The following is a 24,324-nucleotide window of genomic DNA, read 5'->3' as shown; positions in this document are numbered from 1 at the left end:
TGCGATTGAATCTTGAAATACTGTAAACTGCTTTGGGACTTTTGGAATGAAAAATCGTACAGCGATGTTTTGGTAAATAATGAATAAGCATTGAAAAAAGGATTGTGCAGTAATGTCATTCTCCTTTCATTCACAATCCTGTGAGAGGCACTTCTCTATGGTGAAATCACTTGCCCCGTGGCATTGTGTGCATAGAACAATTCATAAAACATTGCTGGGAATTTATGTGAATGATAGAGAGAGAAAAGGACTGATTGTGTAGATCTCAAACCTATTAGCGCTTTCCCCCTTGAGAATCTCCTTCATAAAACTACCAAATGCAAAAGGTGAAAGCACAAGTAGAAACTCCTAAGAATATATCTTCCTTCTCTGAATTGGACTGGCCTTAGAAGAAAGGAAATGTATACCAGAGGAAGGGGAATATTTGCATGAAAACAGGAGAATCTCTTTATACAAGATGGAAATGTGGGAATTCCCTTCTACAAAATATCAACAAATGCTGTGGAAGGAAGGGAAGCTGTTTTTGGCTGCCAGAATATTTATTTGTCTGCACAGTGTAAACATATGTCTATCTATACACACACATATTAACTATGATACCATAATCATTTTGAAGGGAAAAATATTTGTACTTAAGCTGATAAAGCTGAATATTTTCCTGGCATATGCCTTAGGTAATAATAGGTTCTGGTTCCATGGGTGTAATCAAATTTGTTTTCATTTGATTATAAATTTATTATGGAAAGAATGAAACGAGAAGTTTTTAAATCTTTAGTAGAAACCTTAAATTAAACACTATGCTTTGTAATTACAAGTGGTGTATTTATGAGATGAATGGTTGTTTCTTCTATGAGCTGTTCAGTGTTCTCACGAGGTAAATAGGCAGTCAATCATTCTCTTTATTGATTTGAAGGGAAGAATAGTATTAAACCAACAGCAAACTGGGCTTGTGTACAAACTGTTCCTAGTCATATTGTTACCTTCCTATATAATAATTAGGACCTGTCAGATCCTGTGAGGACACACTGTTCAGATTCTTGCTGAGATTGGACAGCCTTGCTTTAGAACATAAATGAAATTGCACAGCTTGTAGATTGCATAAAAATAACAAATATGCAGATAACATAAAACAAATTCAGGACAAAATTTCCCATGTGGTACACAAAATGGCTTTTTGCAATCCAGAAGGGATAGCTCATACTCTTCTAAATTGCACTGTTTTACCACTTTGAAGAAAACCTCTGAGAATTTCTCTGCCAGTGTTACCCTCCACTACTGCTGAGCAGAAGTTGCCACAATTCATAAAAAAATGGTCTAAGAGTAAAAAGCATTACTGCCTGATATAAATAATGTCATATAGGCATAGCTCTTATATAGTTCATTCAAAAATGATCAGAGGCTTTGTGAGCATAAGGCCCAAGTCACTTTATTGTATTGTAAGGCTTTCATGGCTTGAATCACTGGGTGGTTGTAGGTTTTTCGGGCTGTATGGCAATGTTCTAGAAGCATTATCTCCTGACATTTTGCCTGCATCTATGGCAGTCATCCTCAGAGGTTGTGAGGTCTTTATTCTTTATGAATATTATATAACATTTGTTTGATCTCTCTCGCTCCTTACTTGCAACAGCTGCTGATCAACTGATTTCCTTTCCAAATAGAAGTGGTGGGGTTAAGCATGATTTTTAAAAAAATGTGTAATAGAACCTGTAGTTTCCCCCTAGTTTTTCTGACTGCCAAAACACACCTTAACTTGAGAGAGCACTAAGGGGCATATATTCTTGCAGGAGCAGAAAAAAGTGAAGCAGTCTTATATGCCAAATCATTTCTGAGTATAAGCAGAATGTCATTCTATAACCAGCGAGAAAAATGCAGCCAGCTGGGCTTAGAGGCAAGAAGGAGTACCAGTACGCAGAGCTTTGGGAGCTGGCATTCAAGAAGACTGAGTAGAATAACATGCCAAAGCCATCTGTGGCTGCCATCCAGAGCACTATCCTTCCACTGCTCACAATAGCTTCAGGAAGTCGTTTATAATCATTAGTCTTTAAAAAGGACTTCAAAAACTCTGTCATTAAAAGGGAGCAGGCTTGGATATTGACCTTCTCCAAGGAACAAGACCTGGGGGGGGGGGGGGGGCTGAACAAGAGCTGGAGTGCTTGAGACTCTCAGAAGACTCCCAGGGACTCTTTTGAAGTGACCTGGACAAATTGGGACCACCAAGATTCCTATAGAGTCTCCTCAGAAATTCTCAGTCAGAGGAGCACTACAAAATACAACTTAGACAGTGATTGTAGGCGGGCAGTGTGGTGCAGTGGTTAGGCCAGGTCTGGCCAAACTTTTGCCCTCCGGGTATTTTGGACAGCTACCAGCTGTTATGTATTGTGGGAGTTGAAGTCCAAAACATCTGGAGAGGAAAAGTTTGCACATGCCTGGTTTAGACTATAGGAAATGCATGGGAAAATTTCTGCCCTCCCCTCAGACCCCCCCCCCCCCCGAATCAAACTCAGCCCCTCCCGAAACAAAATCCGGGCTACGGGCATGTTTTGCACCTTCAAGTCCTTTCGACCTATGGCGACCCAATAGTGACTCTATCCTAGGGAATCCCTGGGAAGAATTGTTCACAAGGGGTTGTGCCTTCGTACTCCTTTGAGGCAGAGTGTGATGTGCCCAAGGTTACCCAATATGTTTCCATGGCCAAGCAGAGATTCAAACTATGAGCTCCAGAGTCCTTGTCCTATAGTCTAATCCAGGCAAAAGCAAAGTTGGCCCCTCCAGATGTTTTGGACTTCAACTCCCACAATTCCTAACAGCCTCAGGCCCTTTCCTTTTCTCCCTCAGCTGCTTAAGGAAGAGGGCACCTCACACTCTGCCTCAAAGGAGTACGAAGGCACAACCCCTTGTGAACAATTCTTCCCAGGGATTCCCTAGGATAGGGTCACTATTGGGTCGCCATAGGTTGAAAGGACTTGAAGCTACAGAACAGGCCCGTAGCCCGGATTTTGTTTCGGGAGGGGCTGAGTTTGATTCCCTCGAGCTCCCCCCCCCCCCCCGGCTACATGCCTGGTACAGAAGATTGTTGGGGGAACTCTCTATGGGTTGCTAGCAGCCTGTGCTAAGCGGGCATAACAACTTTGCGAGGTCAGAACACCTTAGAGTCCCCGTTGAAGGATTTCCGACAATTTCTTTATTGTGTCAAAAGCAAGCTGAGGGTACAGTTAAAATGCCTTTAAAAACACAAAGATTTTAAAATCTTGGCATTATGCTAAATGTCCTTTGACCAGAAGCTGGCCAATGAGAATGGATGGGGAATGTTGGAAGGTCCTTTGACCAGAAGCTGGCCAATGAGAATGGATGGGGAATGTTGGAAGGTCCTTTGATCATAAGATGGCCAATGAGAATGGATGGGGAATGTTGGAAGGTCCTTTGACCATAAGATGGCCAATGAGAATGGATGGGGAATGTTGGAAGGTCCTTTGACCATAAGATGGCCAATGAGAATGGATGGGGAATGTTGGAAGATCCTTTCATCATAAGATGGCCAATGAGAATGGATGGGGAATGTTGGAAGGTCCTTTGACCATAAGATGGCCAATGAGAATGGATGGGGAATGTTGGAAGGTCCTTTGACCATAAGATGGCCAATGAGAATGGATGGGGAATGTTGGAAGGTCCTTTGACCATAAGATGGCCAATGAGAATGGATGGGGAATGTTGGAAGGTCCTTTGACCAGAAGCTGGCCAATGAGAATGGATGGGGAATGTTGGAAGGTCCTTTGATCATAAGATGGCCAATGAGAATGGATGGGGAATGTTGGAAGGTCCTTTGACCATAAGATGGCCAATGAGAATGGATGGGGAATGTTGGAAGGTCCTTTGATCATAAGATGGCCAATGAGAATGGATGGGGAATGTTGGAAGGTCCTTTGACCAGAAGCTGGCCAATGAGAATGGATGGGGAATGTTGGAAGGTCCTTTGACCATAAGATGGCCAATGATAATGGATAGGGAATGTTGGAAGGTCCTTTGACAATAAGATGATAATGGATGGGGAATGTTGGACGGTCCTTTGACAATAAGATGGCCAATGATAATGGATGAAGGATGTTAGAAGGTCCTTTGACCAGAAGCTGGCCAATGATAATGGATGGGGAATATTGGAAGATCCTTTGACCATAAGATGGCCAATGATAATGGATGGGGAATGTTGGAAGGTCCTTTAACTAGAATGTGGGCAATGATAATGGATAATGCAAGTCCTTGGATAATGGATAATGCAAGCTCCCTCCCTTCAAGCCAGAGGGTGAGAAAGAGGGCAGCTGCTGGGCGCACGAGGCCAGGGACAGGTTTCGCTGCTGCTGAGTTTCCATCCTCCAGGTCTCGTGGCCCCCTCGCGCCTTCCACTCCCCCCCCCTTTTTTGTGTGTGTGTACGAGGCTTGTCAGAGAAACCAAACGTCTCATGCCCCCCCCCCCCCGCGAGCCGCCTGTCGTTCTGCGCAGGCGCGGAAGCAACTTGCTCCCTTCTTCGCCCGGTAGGCACTTTGGGTCGCCCCGAATTGGCCCTGGCAGAGAGAGGGGGAGCGAGAGCGCGCACGCGCGCGGCCCTGAAACCAGGAGCCCTGGTAGGAGTCGTCGCTGCCTCTACTGTTGCCTCCTCCTCCTCCTCCTCCTCTCCACGCTCCAGGCTTCTCTTCCTCTCTCGCTCTCTCTCCCTCCCTTGGGGCCGCCGGGAGAGATGCTGCACGGCCAACAACTCGCCGGAGGGGGGTAGCAGCTCCCGTCCCCGCCAAGGCTTGCTGCTGCTGCTGCTGCTGCTTCTGCTGGGGAAAGGAAGAGAAGGAGAGCTGCCTTGCCATCCGCCTTCTCCCAGGCATGGAGCTGCTGGAGTGAGCGAGAGAAGGGCGAGCGAGGCAAGCGGGCAGAGCTCAGGCGGCTGCATGGATGGATGTGTTTAGCTTTGTCAAGATCGCCAAGCTTTCCGGGTAGGTCCATCGCCTCCCCATCCTCCTCTTGCTCCCTCGTCTTCACGGCATGTTTTGCTTTCAGGATTCTTGCAGGCTTTCCCTGGGGGTCTCTGGTGCCTCCTGGCGATGCTGGCGAAAGAGGGGCAACTAGGCAGGAGAGGAACCAGTGGCCCCGGTTCAACTTCCTGGCGAGTCCCGAGGGCTCGGCTTCTCCCCAGCCCTCCTTCCCCTTTCCCCTGGGTGGGCATCTAGATCTCCATCCCGAAGGGTGCTCCTGCCTCCTGGGGAAATGTGGCTCGGGATATGGTTGGGAACACTGGGATTCCTCTTGAGGATGAGTGCGCCTTGATCTTGCTGGAGTCCCTGGGGCTTTTGCTCCTCTAGTTCTTGGGTGGGTTGGGAAGAGCCAGCAGGGGCACCGAGGTGAAGCAAGCCTTCTTCTCCAAGGCCACCCTTGGACCATGGACTCAGTTGCACTGAACCCAGATGGGATGGGAAGGAGGATCTCTACACTCCACTGTAAAGGTTGTGTAGCCTTCGGAGACCCAGTTTGCTCCACTCACACCCTTCCATAGATGCTCAACTAGGATGGCGTTTCCAAGTTGGAGGTCGGGTTGCTTCAATTCTCCCTGACGCTGTGTCAGAAGTAGATCACGTTGCACAGGAGTATTTTTAGACAAGATGCGAAGCAATTGTCAGACTTTCAGTTCTGCTTGGCATTGGGGAGTTGGTTGTCTTGATCTCAGTTTAGCATTGCAAAATGCATCTTGCCAATTTTAGGAGAACTTGTGGTTCTGACATAGATAGTGTTTGTAAAAAAATGTTCCCTTCATTTCTCCCCCTTGGGGCTACCTGAATGCAAATTTCTTTTATATTATTTGTTACAGAAGATACTTCAATTAGAGAAGTTGGGCCTAAGGGTACACAGATATGTGAAGACACATCTAGACTGAAAAATATTTCATAGTACCTTAACAACAACAGTTTTTGGAGGAAATTGTTAAGGAAACCCAAATACATTTTCAATGATGTAAAAAAAGAGAGGCTTTTTGTTTAAAATAGTCATCCAACAGTAACTGCCTTGGACTGCACACAGAAATAGGTTGCATTGTCTGATGCATTGGTTGACATGCCATATTTACCACTGGCCTTTAAGCCATTCAGTGTTACTCACTGAAGTGGAATGCACTCCAAAAAGAGCATTCTTGTTGCAGAAGTGAAGCATGTATATGTACTGTATTATTTCAGGGTTTTACAGGTTGTGTAGGTGTCAGATTGACAAATGGTTCCTTTTATAGCACCGAGTGTGCTAAAGTTGGAAAGTGCTACAGGTGTGTAATCAGATATTGTCAAGGTCTATCTCCAGTAAAATTACAAAAATCAGCAAAGCAACACATTTGTCATTTCCTGGCTTCCAAATATTTCTTCCCAAGGATATCACCATTGACACTTCCGTTGAGTACACCTCCATGGAAAGCAGTTATAATGTATAGAGCCTGCTTGCCTTTTATATGTGAGATTTAACTGGTTCACCTCAGGATCTACTTTTATACCATATAATTCTTTTTAGGGTGAGTAGATCTATCAGATTTTAAGAGATACACTCATATGATGAGTAGCAGCCATCTTGTCTCTTCTTACCTTGTATTACAAAGTTACCTGACATTATTTCCTTTATAATTGTAAGAAAGGGCCCAGTAGATGATGTCAGTTTTGTGTTTTGGGATATAAGTTACAATTACTGCAATTATTGTCTGTGTAATGTGATACCTGCATGTCTCCAGACCCAAAATACATGTCTGCTGTAAGGTATACTACTGATGAGATCTTAGGAAACCATTAGGAGAAATATTACTATAAATGTGGTTCTCAAATGCATTTGTTATTAAATATATGGGATATTATGGCTCATCAAATGGATAACAGTGGCCAATATTGCATTAAGCTAAATTTAAATCTATGAAGAGTTGGTGAACACAAAGATATAGAAGAAAAAGTATGAATAAAATCTAAAGAAGTGGGGGAAACAGGTCCGATGCCACAGTGGGACCAATCGAACAGGTGGCAGAGGCAGAGGGTAGGGACTGGAGTGGGGAAATGGTTGAAAGTAGGCAAGGGGTCTATGAAAGGAGGACATGGGGCAGCAGTGATCCATGGAAAATGTCAATAGAACCAGTAGGCAATGGGAGATATGAACTGAGGTTTACATTTATCAATCAAGTGAGAAACAATCCATGTTTATGTCCATGTTTCCATATAGCAGCCTTTCTTGTGTTTGTAGAAGTGATTCCTATTTTGCATTGGACCCACTTTTTTGCTTCATTTGAAGACAGGTAAATATGTTATTTAAAGCAACATATGTAGTGCTGCCTTCCTTAAGGTTGTGGCTGTTAAAGGTTCTTATATATCTCAGCTATCATGGACAGTGTCTGTTTCAGATCTTTTTATTGTGTCAGAAGCGAATTGAGGCAAGTCACTTCTGGTGTGAGAGAATTGGCCATCTGCAAGGATGTTGCCCAGGAGACACTTCGATGTGTTACCGTTCTGTGGGAGGCTTCTGTCATGTCCCCACATGGGAAGAGGGGCCTGACAGACCCTGTCTTGCAGATTTGAACTGCTGACCTTCAGGTCAGCAGTTCAGCCGGCACAAGGGTTTAACCTATTGTGCCACCGCAACTTGTGTTTCGGATAAGCAGAAGGTACCCAACAATTATGAGGGAGCTTTATATGAACAATCTGTGTGGCTCCAGATATAAATATAGATTGACCTTTTAAAAAAAGCCAATTTCTTTCGGCCTGGAAATACAGTTTAACTGAGTAATCTAGAGAAGTACTGCTTCTGACATATTCTGATGATGCAAATTATTTAGAATCTGAACAGTTAATTTCAGTAGGACTTAATTGCAAGAAAGTTTGTTTAGGATTGTGATGTTCGTCCCAGAGTCTGTAATGCTCACAATCAAAATCTATTCAGAGGGCAATCTGAGCATAAAATAAATATATATTCTATAGTCAGTTTCCATGATGGATGTGAATTCAGCAACCTTTATGTGTTACATCCATAGTATTTTGATCATAGGTAGAGCTTTGGACATCTCAAAGCCAGAGGCCATCCTACCTTAGATATCCTGGTGGTTTTAGTTCAAAAAATGAATGTTTGTTTCATAGTTTGGATCACCTTAATTGCATATGACCAAGTCAGAGAACTGCTCTGTCTGGTTCAGGGTTGTTTGCAATGGTGACAGTTCTCCAGGATTTCAGGAAGGACTTGTTCTTAACCTGACTGAGAGCTTCCAGATACTTAGACTATGATATATATATATATATATAGATATATTTGCATTCAGAACACATGCATTACCACTGATATACAATAATAAATATTGTGGGGACGTGTATGGAATATGTGTATAAAGAACAGGCAATATTTTAAATAAATACATTCAAGCTATAGTTTTTTCCATAGTGAAAACATTGCCATGATAGTTTATTTTCTTTCTTATGTGAGCCAAGTGTTTCCTTTTTTGAAACAAGGGGATACTTTCATCAGTGAGCAATGTGAACATAACACTTCATTCATGCTTTAAGAGAACATGACACTTTGTTCAGTGAAACAAAGAAGTATATTTGGATGTGTGGTGTTTTCCTTTAAAGGAAGATTATTGGTAGATTTATAGATATCCACCTGAGTGCTTACAGCTTGAGTTTACAAATGAGTAGGTGCAATATGAATACAGGGGTGAGTTCAGGATTAGGTCTTGTTGAGCACTTTCTCTCAAGGTATTGTCTTCAAAGCCTTCATTCAGATATGGGCTCTGAGCCATTCCTACAATTAGGCAGAGTAATACCACTGCCATCAGTACAATCATGAAAAGACAGCAAATGGTTATTTACTTTGTTATAATGTATTGTCGAAGGCTTTCATGGCTGGAATCACTGGGTTGTTGTAGGTTTTTTCGGGCTATATGGCCATGGTCTAGAGGCATTCTCTCCTGACATTTCGCCTGCATCTATGGCAAGCATCCTCAGAGGTAGTGAGGTTTGTTATAGTTTGTTTTTCTGTCACAAGGGAGACTGAAGGGTGATTGTGGCTATTTCTGGCAATAATAACTTGCTGGTTTGATTACTGTACACTCAGATTTGAATGATTTGGGACTGTCATTTGCTTCATTTCAGGGGTCTAAATGCTTTAGGATTATGCTATCACAGATGAGGAAAGGCTTGGTGAGGTGTTGGATTCTCACTTCCACTGGCTGCATGTATTATGGCCTACATGAAATAGATGAGACATGAAAATGTATTTGGTTTGTCAAGTAAGCAATTCTCTGATAACAAAATTCCTATCACAGGCAGGAGAATCCAGAACCTAGAATTAATCCTGAAATGGTTTTGGGACAGGGTGATCTTTTAAAAATACATAGAGTTTTTAAAATCATGGAGCTAGAAGAGACCGCAACGGCCACCACGTTCAATTGTCATTCCTGGCAGAGCAGTGGTGGAAAGAAATGTAGGGTTTTTTTTCCTGTTAAAAAATTTCCTTACTCGACCCACAAATGAAATCTTTACTATAAATATGGCAAATACTAGAAAAATTACTTTTTATAACCCTGCTGTGGAAATAGCATTTATGCAGCCATTTCTGTGCAGACATGAGCTATGTGAGTTGTGCTGGAAGTCCTTAATACATATAATTCATTTCAGTATCCCGCTACCCACTAGCAGCTTTTAAATTTTTCCCATTATCTGTAATACTAGCAGTAGATAATAGAAAAAGGGAGGGTTTTTTGAAGGGGGACATTTTTGGTGATACAAATAAGGCCATAAAACACCATTTCTATAATAACACTACTATAGAAACACTGCTGTGTCTTCAGAAACAACTATTGATCCTGATAAAGGTATTGCTCATCATTATACTTTTATTCTCATGGAGCAACAGAGTCGGGTACATTTTTGAGGGTTTTTCTTTTTTTGTGTCAGAAGTGAATTGAAAATATTCTGCAAGTCACTTCTGATATGAGAGAATCAGCCATCTACAAAGCATTGCCCAGGAGACGCCAGGATGTGTTACCAACCTGTTGGAAGCTTCTCTCATGTCCTCGCATGAGAAGCTGGGGCTGACAGACAGGAGCTCACCCCATCTTGTGGAATTGAACCGCCAACCTTCAGATCTTTTCAGACTCAAGGGTTTAACCCAGTGCACCACCGCTGCTCCTATTTTTGAAGATATTCAGGAGGATACTAATTCTGTTGTAGGCAGAGATAAAGGTAAAGGTAAAGGTAGTCCTCTGACATTAAGTCCAGTCATGTCTGTCTCTGGGGTGTGGTGCTCATCTCTAAGCCGAAGAGCCGGCGTTGTCGGTAGACACCTCCAAGGTCACGTGGCCAGCATGACTGCATGAAGCATCATTACCTTCCCGCCGGAACGGTACCTATTGATCTACTCACATTTGCATGTTTTCGAACTGCTAGGTTGGCAGAAGCTAGGGCTGACAGTGGAAGCTCACGCCGCTCCTCGGAATCGAACCTGCGACCTTTTGATCAACAAGCTCAGCAGCTCAGTGCTTTAACCCACTGCGCCACCTGTAGGCAGAGATAGGTTGTCTGAAATCATAGAATCATAGAGTTGGAAGAGACCTCAATGGGCTATCCAGTCCAACCCCCTGCCAAGAAGCAAGAATATTGTATTCAAAGCACTCCTGACAGATGGCCATCCAGCCTCTGTTTAAAATCTTCCAAAGAAGGAGCCCCCACCACACTCAAGGGCAGAGAGTTCCACTGTTGAACAGCTCTCACAGTCAGGAAGTTCTTCCTAATGTTGTAGTTTAAAGCCATTGTTCCGCATCCTGGTCTCTAGGGCAGCAGAAAACAAGCTTGCTCCATTCTCCCTGTGACTTCCTCTCACATATTTATACATGGCTATCATGTCTCCTCTCAGCCTTCTCTTCTTCAGGCTAAACATACCCAGCTCTTTAAGCCGCTCCTCATAGGACTTGTTCTCCAAACCCTTGATCATTTTAGTCACCCTCCTCTGGACACTTTCCAGCTTGTCAATATCTCTCTTCAGTTGTGGTGCCCAGAATTGGACACAATATTCCAGGTGTGGTCTAACCAAGGCAGAATAGAGGGGTAGCATGACTTCCCTGGATGTAGACACTATACTCCTATTGATGCAGGCCAAAATCCCATTGGCTTTTTTTGCCGTCACATCACATTGTTGGCTCATGTTTAACTTGTTGTCCACAAGGACCCCAAGATCTACATCCACAGCGTTCCCCGCATCTACCCAGCTTGTAACTCTATCGAAAAAGAGATCAAATTAGTCTGGCATTACTTGTTTTTGATAAATCCGTGTTGACTATTAGCGATGACCGCATTTGTTTCTAAGTGTTTGCAGACCACTTCCTTAATAATATTTTCCATAATCTTGCCTGGTATCAACGTGAGGCTGACCAGATGGTAATTGTTTGAATCATCCTTTTTTCCCTTCTTGAAGATTGGGACCACATTGGCCCTCCTCCAGTCTGCTGGAACTTCTCCCGTTCTCCAAGAACTCTCAAATATGATTGCCAATGATTCTGAGATGACTCCCGCTAGTTCCTTCAATACTCTTGGGTGTAGTTGGTTTGGCCCTGGGGACTTGAACTCATTTAGAGCGGCCAGGTATTCCTGGACAATTTGTTTCCCAATTTGGGGTTGGATGTCCTCTAATCCCTCATCCACTCCATCTTGCTGAGGTTGATGATGACTTTCTTTTTGTGAGAAGACCGAGGCAAAGAAGGCATTAAGTAGTTCTGCCTTTTCCCTATCCTCTGTCAGCATTGCCCCATCTTCTCCTCGAAGAGGCCCTATTGCCTCCTTGTTCTTCCTTTTTCTACTGACATAAGAAAAGAAGCCCTTTTTATTTATTTTTAATGTCCCTGGTAAGCCTGAGCTCATTTTGTGCTTTAGCCTGGCAAACCTTTTTCCTACAGGAGTTGGCTATTTGTTTGAATTCTTCTTTGGTGATTTCTCCATTTTATTAAGAGACCACTTAGACATGACTTTTAAAAATCTGAGACAGTGTAATAAAATGATCACCCCAAACAGGCCCGTAGCCAGTATTTCGATTCGGGGGTGTGTGTTAGTTTTTTCAGGGGGGGTTGGGGGGGCTGAGTTTCGGGGGGGGGGGGGGCAAACCTTTTGTATCGTTACCCCAATACCCCCATGCATATGGGATATATTGAGTATGGTGATCAGATCATGATATGAATAAACATAACAGTTTAAATAATGCATCAGTAAGGCCTTTTTGCGAGTGGAGATGCAGCAATCCAGCAATCGGCAAAGTAAGGCCTTTTCGCGAACCACCATGAGAATTTGGGGGGGGGGGCTGAAGCCCCTCAACCCCCCCCCCCCGGCTACATGCCTGACCCCAAACTATAAAACTTTGTAAGTGTAGCACAGAATCCTATGTGTTTCACTGTTAATGTGCCTGTTTCATTCTCTCCTTTAAGAAAGCTGAAGATGTAAGACTAGATTCAACATGGTGCTAATGGAATGAAAACTCTGTTTGTGTAGTTCTGCTGATTTTACCCATTGTGCAAAGATACCATATGTTAACAATCACACATGGTCAGCATTGCATGACAAACTGTACATTATTGTTATATGTATTTATATTGCACTTTCTCTCTTTCAAAGGAAACTCAAAGTGAACTTACCTGAATTCTCCTCTTGCAATAACTTCAGGCACATTGGAACTTGTTTGAATGTAATGCCACTGTTGTATTTAGCCCATAGAATTTATAGGACAACAAAGTAACCTCATTTGTCATAAGTGTGTATGGGGATTGTGCAGTGTTGAAATGGATGCTATAAGAGAAACAATGTTGAGTCTTCTTTAATTAACTATCTCATCTACTCCCAGCCTGGCCTGTCCTTACACTGAAAGAGGATACCATATATTTTTGGGCAGTAATGTTTCATTGAGAATATTTCTGCTAACTTTGCATGCCATTTCACTCAAGCATGCTATGCAATCTGGATAATTTGACTTATTTGAGAAATAGCAAAAATAGCAAAAAGCTATTGCCTGGGTTCAGTTGAATTTTGTTCAGTGTTCAGTATATAATAGGAATGTGTTTGGTTCTATTTTGGAGCAATTTGTTCTGGTCTTATCGTTGTTAAATTGACCAAGGAGATATTAGCAGCAAGGGTCCTTTTCATTGCCTGTATCATGAAGGGACTTTTGAAAGCAGGTTTTCTTCTTTTATGCTATTTTAGGTTATTATGGTAACCCAGCCAATTGTAATTGAAGACTTAGCCTGAAATTATAAGTGGATTGTAGATATTATTGGGTCTGCAGAAAAGAATTGATATTCTATTGCATTCTTGACAATGTACTGAAATAGGGATTACAATGCAATATGTCATAATTTAGCATCTAAGTGTTAAAAGAAATAACATATTGGATATATGGATTAGGTAGCATCTCTTTTAATAAAGATACATTCATTATTCTCCTTGGTGAAAATTTGATACTATATATTAAATGAATGAATACCCAGGACCCCATTTGAAATGTACGAAATAGGGGAGGGATGCTCAAAACTAATAGCGCTGCTCTGTTTTTGCGATGTACCTTTCCTTTGGGTATGCTCACTTAGAACAAGTGGCATAGTTAATTAACAACTATCCTTCTCCTCTTCTCTATCCTCCTGGTCAACTACTGCAAATGAATCTGAGAGGAAGATAGAGACATTTCTTTGATAGATACCAATCCTAGAACACACTGCAGGTCCTTAGTAAATTTGGAACTATAAAGGGATGTCTCTCTTATCCATATGTGTGTATGTGTGTGCTGTGCACAATACAGTCCTTCCTTCATATCCAGTGATTGTGAATCTTTGGATTTTACCAGCCATGGCTTGAAAATATTTTTTAAAAAAATCAAAAGTGAAGCATTTTATGGGAGGGACACCATTTTATTGCACTATTATATAAAACGGGACTTGAGCATGAGGAGCTGGAACCAAAATCTAGTAGATACCAGGGGTCTACTGCAATCCCATATGGTTATAAAGGAAAAGGTTATCAAGGGTTAGGAGAAAAACATAAAATATGAGGTGTACAGTATGTATTCATTCCCACGTCATGATAACTATAGTGTAGTACAAGAGTGGGGCACTTCAGATCCTTTATATGTTGTTAAGCTTCATCTCCCATCAACCTAACCACATGGACAAAGCTCAGAGCTACTGAGAATTATAATACCACAACATCTAAAGATTTATTTATTTATTTATTTATTTACTTTGCTTCTATACCACTGTTCTCAGCCCGAAGGCGACTCACAGCGGTTCACAAGACACAGAACACAGCAGAATTCAAACACCAATATAAAACAGTTAATAACCTAATCTAATACACAATTAATACACAATTACTATGATAACCATTCACTAGCGTCTCGTCACTAAAAACATGATCCAGATTCGTCATCCATTGTTCCATTCCTAAGTCATTACCAGTCTTTGCACTAATTATTCGAACGCCTGCACAAATAACCAGGTCTTTACTTTTTTGCGGAAGACCATTAGAGATGGTGCTAATCTAATATCAGATTGCTCCCTCTTGGTTTAATGTAACTTACACAAAGGAGCAGGAACAAGCTGCAGTGAGCCTTAGGCTGGAGTGATATCCTGTTCCTTTCTTTTTTCTCCATTCAATCAAAGAAATGTGGGGATTGACTCTTGTCTCTGCCTGCCGGCCTTCTGTATTAGGAAACATTAGTTCATATTAGCTGCATTTTAGAAAAGGTCACGGGAGGGTTAATTTTGTTTTTGTTTTTTATGATAAAACACTGGGAATACCACAATCCAGTATAGCTATGTTTATGTCAGTTGGGTTTGTAGGCTAAGAAGGGAGCATACCATCTTCTTCCTTTTTTATTCATGGTTTCTGGAGCTACATTGTTTAAACCAGTGGTTCTTAACCTGTGGGTCATGGACCACCAGAGGGCTGTGAGAATGCAAATCTTGTCTGTGAGCCTCCTTCCTCTTTATTTATTTATTTAAATTATTTTATTTCCACTTATTTTGTGCCGCCTGCTACTCCTTCCCTATCACTGACCATGGCATATGTTCTGTATCAGAAACTAGAGCTGTTGTGGTCTGACCAATGCAATTTTCTGAAGCAGCATTCCAAACTGAATCTAAAGTTGACCAAAAACTGCTTTGTAACCTTTTTGGTACTAATATTGGAGAGTGATCCCTCGTAAAAAAAAAAAAGTTGGGAACCACTGGTTTAAACCAACTATGGTTAATCAGAATTACAGCTGTGGATAAGTTGAAAGCTGTGAGTAAAAAAAATATCTGTATAAAGCCTCTTATTTTCTTTGGGGCGGGGGAGATTGAAAGTAGCTGAGAAAGCTTGACATGGCTAATTCAAGCTATAATAGATGCTGGCTAGTTCCTTGAAGGTTCTAGTGGTTTCCTATAAATCTCTAAATTAATGGTTCTTAACCTGTGGGCCACCAGATGTGTTGGCCTTCAACTCCCAGAAATCCTAACAGCTGGTAAATTGGCTGAGATTTCTAGGAGTTGTAGACCAAAACACCTGGGGACCCACAAGTTGAGAACCACTGCTCAAAATGGTTAAGGGTCATTTTCTTCAAAAAGTGTTATTGGAATTTGTACCAATGTGATCTTCACACTCCAAATGACAGCTACACAACATTACAGCCATTTCTAGACTTCATTTTGTGTCCATGAATGTTCTTGGTTCTTTGATGGACAGTTGAATATTGTTATTGAATTATTGCTTGTTGGAATATCCTTTAGTGTTTCATCAACTTTATGTGGATCATCATAAGACACGGCTCATGAAAGGAATAATCTAACAGCTCATCCATTCTTTCTTCGTTTGTGGTTAATCTTTGAAACTGTGTTCCTTGTTTTTCTTCCCTTTGTTTGTTTGTTTATTTATTTAAAAACTTTATGTTCCACCCTTCTCACCCCAAAGAGAACTCAGGGCGGAGCACAGCATATATACGACAAGCATTCAATGCTGGGACAATAATTCATTATATGCATACATAAACATTAAAAACATTTATCTCAGCATTAAAATACACTGTTTAAAACCGCCTAGATCGTCTGCATAAAATCTAATTGGCCTGGTAACATTTCCTATCGCTGCTTTATTGCATTGTCCCTAAAGCTTGGTCCCATTTACCAACCTTCTGAAGGACTTTATAAGGTGGTATGGAGAAATGTTTTATTTCTTCGTGTATGTCATTTGGACATAAACTTTTATTATGAAAATGCTTCTTTTGTTTCTGTGATATATATTTACAGAAGTGGCTGTTTTCATTCTAAAAGTGGTTGGATATGCAAATAGTGAAGGAAAATGGTGCACTAAATGCTTATTATGTAGAAAGGAATTCGGTGATATTGACATGACTAGTCCACACAGTAAATGTTCCTTCATTATCTAATGATTTAGGAGGGGTAGAGTTGGATGCTCTATAAGCAGAGTGTTTCTTATTAAGCAGTAGGGATTTATGAGTTTCTCTTTCTGAAAGACCTGAGGGGAATCATTATATTGTTGACTGCAAAGGGAATTACTACAAGAGAATTCTGGTGTTTCAGCAACAGGCTAAATAAAGGAATGAAGAAAGGAAGAATGTTTCTCAGGTAAGAAATTTTTGTGACAAAAGAATAACAAGTGCCAATTCTGTTTCCTTTTTATAGTAATCTGTCAGATATGGTGAGGATCCTCTGCTCTCTTTGCAAGTAGTCAACTTCAAAAATGCGTGTAATAAAAGGGGGAGGGGTATATTTTTGAATATTCGATTTAAAAGATGGAACAAGAGAGAACAAAGACGTGTTTCAAGAGGAGGATTGTGTATTTGAATGGCTGTGGAGTAGGGATATGAATGCCATTAATTCCCACTTTTCTGTATGGAAATATTCTCTTTAGTCTTGGTAAAATTTATTTGGAGCTCTCTGCAAATGAGACTCCAGAGATGGTTGTGAATACATTAAAGCCATTTTGCAAGGAAACTGTAGATAAAAATTCAGTATCAGATATACTGTATGAAACTTTAATTGCACTTTTTATGAACAAATCAAAGTAGGACTAAGAAGGTATGAGTCACCAGTAAATGGAAAAGTTATTTTTGGGTTGACTTGGAATTTTGTGTGGTACTTTTTTCATAAATGGTTATTAAAACATTTTCTGTCACCCTTGTGCTAATCTGTAGCAATTTTTGATTGGTAACATTTCTTTTAAAAAATTAACTCACAAATAAGACGTAACCACAACATATCCATTTTAGCAAATGAACATACAGATATTAATAGATTTAAATACATATTTAATCATGGTTATATAAAGAAACATAAAAATTCTGGAGAAAATTCAATGAGCTGTTCGTATGGGACCTCCTGATTTGTCAGAGATATTTCATATATCAAAACATCTTCAAAAGATCTTTAAACAGCTATTTCAGCAAAAGCATCTTGTATTCATAAAAGTTTATGTGTTGCTTGTGAAATTGCTGTTCTATTTCATTGAGCAAATGATTCTTGAAAGATGAAACTGTTGCTAGAATGGAGGAATTGAGCAGTATCCCAGATAGAGTTCATAGCAGACATGCTTAGGTTCCCATGTTCAGCTCATGATGTGAAATTAAGCTCTGTCAGTCAGTGTCTGTTCAAAATGGACCAGTGGTATGACTTGGTGTGACTTAATTTGGTAAGTTCCCGTGAATCTGCAGTTCCTATTTCTCAAGCTCTTTCATAGTGGTATGTATCCTGTGTACAAGTGGGATGTGGCCTGCCCTCACGGTCGGTGCCAGTGGTAGATGGATTCAAAATCTGAACCACATGTACATCCTTACATGTGGATCATAAAACTAATCAACTGTTCTTTAAGCTGGTCCTAACTGTCCTATGTAAGTAGCTAAACATGGAGATAATTATGACACAGAATTATTATGCTTTGAACTATTATACAACTTTCAAGTACTTGTATTCATTTTCAGCTGTTGTTTGGCTTTGCATAACTGAAAAGGCTTTTTAAAACTTTTTTTTTACTTATCTGGAGACTGTGGTTATGAGGTATCACCTTTTTTCTTCTACAGCAGTATTTGCCACAAATGGCTCCCTGTTGTCCCATCTCTTGTGTGTGTTGATCACTTATTGGGACTCCATTTTGTGATGATATTTGAGGGCTTATTTTATGCTTTCAAAAGCAAATGCCTGAATCTGGTAAATATGTTTAAAGCCTGATTGACTATAATTCTTGTTATGTCTTCATGAATATGCAAGGTATATTATAATGTAGCTCAGGTTTTTAACAGTCATTTTAGAGGAACAACCATATCACATTTTAAAACTTTGAGCGAGCTTGGCTAGAAAGGCAATTCCTACTTCAAAGGCAATTCTCATATCCCAAAAAAGGATAATAAATATACTTTCTACTTTTTCTATAACAACTGTCCATCTTGGCTGGATGTATAGCAATAATGTTAATATATTCTATGAGAAATATGAATAACAAAAAGTGAATATTTTAAAACAAGTAATATAAATTTTAACCAATATAGTCCAGTTTTTGAGAGCATTCTCACATTCAGAATTTTCCAGTTGAATAGTTTTATGTCCAGCACCAGTTCTGATGAATCTTCTATGTGTGATCAACCCTCCTCCTCTTCCTTTTCTTTTATCACTATGCTAATTTCTTGTTAAAATGGAATGCACAATTGCAAAGTGAAAATGATGTCTAAAGTCAAGATTATGGTTTGTGTGGCGAATTATGCTTTAACTCATAGAACAGATTTCTGGAATGAGTTTCAAGGAAACAGGAGGGTGTGAGCAAAGTAGGTATGGAAAAGGTTTAGGAAGTTGTGGTTATTGAGAACATAACAGCAGACATCTACACTTGTGAATGTGGAAGTATGAGAAAGTGTTCTAATGTTAAAAAATCTGTAACCATGATGGCAGGTGATACTGCAATCAGGTACATAATATTTTGGAAGAATGGCCGTTGAACTTGATGACAAAGGTTAAGCCACTAGCATTAACTTGTCACTCACTGTTGAAAAACCAAGGTCTTCTGGCTGTGTATGTCCTGTATGTGTAAGGAAAATTAATATATGGTAAATAATTTGAAGTACTGTAAATGTGAAGGGTGCTATTTTTCACTGGTCAGATTAGCCATTATTTCTTCTTCAGTTCAATTCCTTGGTGAATTTAAATGTATTAATTGAATTCATGTCCAGTGATATCAAAGTAGTATACATGTCTCATCTCTTCTTCTTTTTTGATCCTTACAGCAAATTTAGGGAGCGAGGTGTTCTGCCATTAATTTAAAAGAATTCTTCAAAAAGCACATTGTTTAATCTCTTGTCTTGATTATTGTCTGTAGGTAGAAGGGTTGTGTGTTTGTTTCAAATGTCATCATTTGAAACAAACACATCATTTAATAGTTTTGACAAATGCAGCTCCATTTGTCAAAAGTATTCAAGGCCATTATTTTGATGTGATTGTATGTGTCAACATAATGTTACTGGCTGATTTTAAAGCTGTCAAAATGAGCAAGGAATGAATGGGTTCCTACTGTTGTACAATTATTGTACAAATTTTAACGTTTAAATGTCTTATTTATGAATTGTAGTAGTAAATATTATTGATTAGCCCTTAGGCCATATCACAATACCAAACCAAACAAAAAGGCTTGATAAAATTTGATTACATTCTATATTATTTATAAATTATACTAAAGTCCAGTACCTATTTATCTCAATGATTTTATCCTTTTGACCCCTTCCCCAATATTTCCATGAAAGAAGGTGTTATTTAAGTGTCTTGTGGCTTTGACAACACATTTAGGGGACATGGGTTGCATATACAGTAGTAGGTCTTTAGGGAACATGCCCTCAGTTCCATATTATAGCTGCCCTTCTTCTTGGTAGAATTACCATCCATCAATTCAGGTGGCCAGATCTTTAAACAATACTTCAGATTATGCAGTTCACAGAAAGGCCCCTGATAGTGAGCTGCATTTAGAATTGTGAATCCCAAACTAGCAGTCTGACAATACAGTGGTGTGTATTGTTTGTTTGTTTGTTTATATTATGTATTGACTAAAATATTGCTGTTTTGCCCTGTGTCCAAAATTGGGTTGGGGGTTGTGTTCAATTAACTTAAAAACATTTTAATTTAAGGAGCTAGGAAAACATCAAGAAAATAATTGCACAACACATAACAAATGGAAAATCTGGTGATCTTCATAATATGACAGGTAATATAGACAAATTATAGAACTTGCCTAAACGGCTACGTTTTGGCAATGAAACGAGTCCAAAATCAGCATCAGTTTAGCCTCCCTGGAGAAGATATTCAACATGCCACAGCTGAGAAGGCCCTCACACACATTTCCATCTAGCACATAAAATATTTGATTCAACACCTTGGCCAGTCTTAACAAAACATTCCCCTCAACAGAGAGGTGCACACCATTGGCCCTGTATAGATCTGGGTGGGGTTTGGAAACAAACACAGGAGTAGAGTCAGGTAATATCCTACCTGCATCCTTAATTCTTGGGCAGCAACATTTCACAAGTTATTCATAGCTGTCAATGGTTGTAATGGGGGTAAACTGTATGTTCTAGAATAAAAAAATGTTGCATTTTAATTGTTTGGAAAATGTGGTATCATCTCAACAGAAAGATATTATTGAAGGGAAACGCCCTGGACCTACAAAATCAACCAAACAATAAAACCCAGCAACAATTGCACTTCTATTGCTGCAGAAACAATGATTTAGAAAGACCTTGCAACTTATTCTCATGGTTCTTATAGTGGTACAAGCACACATTGCTTTTATTTCTTTCTTCATTGTTTTTTTCTAATACACTCATCTGCTTGCTTTTTTTCTACAGTGCCCTACTTTATTTGTCCTTTGTTCATTTTTTTAACCCACTCAAGCAGCTTTATTCTGTCAAATCCTCATATCAACCCTGTTGTGTAATCAAGATAGTCTGTTAGTTGATGGTGTCTGACTTGCTGCTCAAGACAGCATAAATTGGCAGTCTTGACTAGTTTTAATAATTATGCATGCTAAATAGTCTAGAACATAGGATGCTGGAATATGATTTAGTGACAATAATTTTTGTATCCTCTAGAATTTGTATTTGTGTTCTGGCTGTAAGAAGGTCAAGGTGAAAAATGATTTCTGCTTTATAAGTGTCCTTGGAATGAGTTCTGTTAGCAAAACAAATTCATAAAGGCTTGCTTGCCTAATTTCTTAGAGATGGACTCCATGTAATACTCCATGCAGTGCAGTTTACTCCAGTTTGATATAATGCAGTGGCAGAACCTGCATCTAGAAGAAGTAAAAAAAAGGGGGGCTGTGATGGGTTAAATCTTTGCGCTGCTGAACTGCTGACCTGAAGATTGGTAGTTTGAATACATGGGATGGGGTGAGCTCCTGCTGTTAGTCCTAGCTCCTGCCAACCTAGCAGTCTGAAGACATGCAAATGTGAGTAGATAAATAGGTACTGCTTCAGTGGTAAAGGCATAAAATGCTACAAGCAGTCATGTCAGACACATGACCAGGAGGTGACAACATAGGCTCCTCGGCTTGGAAAGGGAGAGCAGTCCCTCCCCCAGAGCCAGAGATGAACATTGCCTCCAAAGCCAGAAATGAAAAGAGAAGCCTTTGCCTTTGCATTTGTGTGTCTCATTGCATTGTAACAAGTATTGAATGTTTGCCGGCATCTGTTTATACTGTAATCCACTCTGAGTCCCCACGGGGAGAAGGGCAAAATATAAATAAAGTATTATTATTATTATTATGAAAGTGAGCAGGGGATGGATGTTTATGCATTACCTTTTTTAAAACTTATTTTTAACTAAAATGGGCTCCCCATCTGCTCTGTGCTGTACAAATTCAGAAAGCAACCAAGAGCACAATTTTTATTACAAGGGAAAAAAGAATGATGCGATATGCATCAGAACCTTTTTCCTGCTGTTTGCAGCTCAATTTATCAAAACATTTCTATTTGGAAGCTTTAGGAAAACAGGAACCTCAGGAAAAACCTATGTGATTGAGTATAAGGGCCTGAATCTAACTAATAAATGTGTTACGCTCTAATAGAAATGAACATATAGAGTTTGTATAAAGGATACAGCATAGTTCTTCATTATGCACCCAGTTGCATGTGTGCCTATCTGTTTGAGTTATCATAGGTAATGTTTTCACTCATTAAGCATCACATTGGACCTAGATCCGACAACTCTGGAATCCACTTGGTTAGAGAAGACTGCTAATATAATGTAGTAGAAAAAAATATGTCACAAGCAGTATATTGATATTTTAAATTAACAAAGTTTAGTAGCAGTAACACAGCTTCGTTAAATATATTTTATCAGGACAGTATACATACAACTTCCATGCCATTTTTTCTTTTCTTTGTCAAATATTATTAAACAGGTGGAAAGTACACCTTAACATTTTCACGTCAAAACAATTACTTATATATGTGACCAATTGAGATTATTTATTTATAAAATATGTAGAGAAAGAAAGATTCCTAGAATAACCGCACTAGTGAATTTCCTTTCCTTCTATAGGAGATCTGAGATACCAAAATAAGCCTTTAGACTGGATTTGCCAAATATATTTTGCTGTATATATCAGTTGGTAGGGCTAGCATATTATGGTGTGTTAACCTGCCTGAGGATAACTGGTTAGCATAAGTGTTTGGGGCAGGATATATGGTGCCCACAGCTCTGCCATCCAACAGAGAGGAATAGCTTGTAGAATCAGGAAGAATGACCGTTAAGGCTCCTATCATCATCCTCATCATCCTTTGCCTAACATTGTTTTTTATCTATTCACTGGCCAGGCCCCATTAACACAGTCATCCTTGCTGTGGCAAAAGTTTCATGCCATATCAGGTAAAACATAATTTTATGCACAAACTTTTCTGTATTTTGTTATGTAGGACAATTGTCTTGAGATTGGGCTTTATTTTATAGGAATCTATTTCAACATAAGCATTCTCTTTTCACCCAATTTCTTTTCAGTTATTTACTAAATGTGCTTTCCTTCTGGAAAATGTACGTATTTAGCATTTTCACAGAGTAATATGTCACTCTCTCTCTTCCTTTGCCTGCCACATGAATGCAGTAATAGCGGAAACATTTTTCCTGATAAACTGGAAAAGATAAGAAACTTCCACATTTACAACAGGACAAGGACAGAAAAATACCTCTGATTCTGCATCTGAGGTGCTATAAAGTACATAGCTGTCAAAATATGTGACAGTTTTTACCAAAGAACTTGAAAAGATTATAAGGCTGGAAAACATAGCTTTCTGAAAATAGACTTCTAGTGAAGCATATCATCCTAATTGAAAAGGAAGAAGCTGAGCAACTCCTGCCCTCTAGCTTTTTGATGTTGGAGTCAGTGATGATAATGAATCTGTGCTCACAGCTTATTGAAGGCATGTTTAAAACATGGCAGTAAACTAATTACTTAAGTTTTTAATAGACAATGTATGCAATCTATTTCTGCTTTTAGGGGCTTTTTAATAGCTCCCAAAAACAGAAATAGATACTAAAGTCCTCAATTGTGTCAGAATTTTAATACACAAATCAATAAACTGAAAGTCACCAATGGATCTCAGGCATATTGTATTTTTTTTAACCTGGTGATTAGCAGCATGTTTTGAAGGGTCACTACAAGAAGAGCTAGTGAGTGATAGTTTTCAAGTCAAGGGTTGAAACGAATATATATTTCTGTTACTCAAGTCCATTTTAATACAGTAATTATGTTTCGTATCTCCAGATTGAATCTTTGATATTCATGGCTGTTTTTTTTTTTTTTTTGGTTTTTTTACTATTAGAAGGCAATTTTGTACCCATGTGTCTGGGAGCTCCTTTTGGATAATTATAAGTTTAGAAGCTTGGAGTTTTGGGAAACATAATATAGACTTATCAAATACTGAAAATATGTAGGCCTTTGTTGCCTACTGGTCAACTCTGAGAGTCCTTCCACACAAGCAGTTATTTCAGATCATAATGTGGCTTATAAAGAGCCTGCCTACTTTAGAGCAACTACATCTACACTGACCATATAATCCAGTTTCTGAATGCAGATTATCTGCTTTAAATTGGGTTATATGAGTCTGCATTACCATATAATCCACATTCAGAAACTGGATTATATGGCAGTATAAGATTATAAGGGGACCTAAGGCATGGCTCAAATCAGCTTCAAGCTGCAAAGGAGTCCACACAGAGTCCATGCTGAAGGAAGAATATTTTCTGAGCAACTTGACTTTGAGCTAGCTTCAAGACAGATTTTAGT

The 24,324-nt window shown here is 39.7% G+C and overlaps 1 protein-coding gene across 5 annotated transcripts in view; it reads left to right on the top strand.

Moving 5' to 3' along the window:
• The window catches only part of FRMPD4 (FERM and PDZ domain containing 4), a 392,551-nt gene that overhangs the window by 106,842 nt on the left and 261,385 nt on the right, over positions 1-24,324 (top strand). For 3 of the 5 annotated variants that reach the window (XM_060769959.2, XM_060769957.2, XM_060769961.2), the window contains exon 1: positions 4,511-4,977. The exons of the other annotated variants lie outside the window; for them this stretch is intronic. In XM_060769959.2, the coding sequence (XP_060625942.2) occupies positions 4,937-4,977 (41 nt within the window). In that variant the 5' untranslated portion in view covers positions 4,511-4,936. Of the gene's footprint in view, positions 1-4,510; positions 4,978-24,324 lie in introns of those variants that run through there. 5 annotated transcript variants of the gene reach the window in all.

This window comes from Anolis sagrei, chromosome 3 (genome assembly GCF_037176765.1).
Source record: "Anolis sagrei isolate rAnoSag1 chromosome 3, rAnoSag1.mat, whole genome shotgun sequence".
Lineage (NCBI taxonomy): Eukaryota > Metazoa > Chordata > Lepidosauria > Squamata > Dactyloidae > Anolis > Anolis sagrei.
The sequence above is the reverse complement of the archived record's forward strand: the minus strand, read 5'-3'. Positions and strand labels throughout refer to the sequence as shown.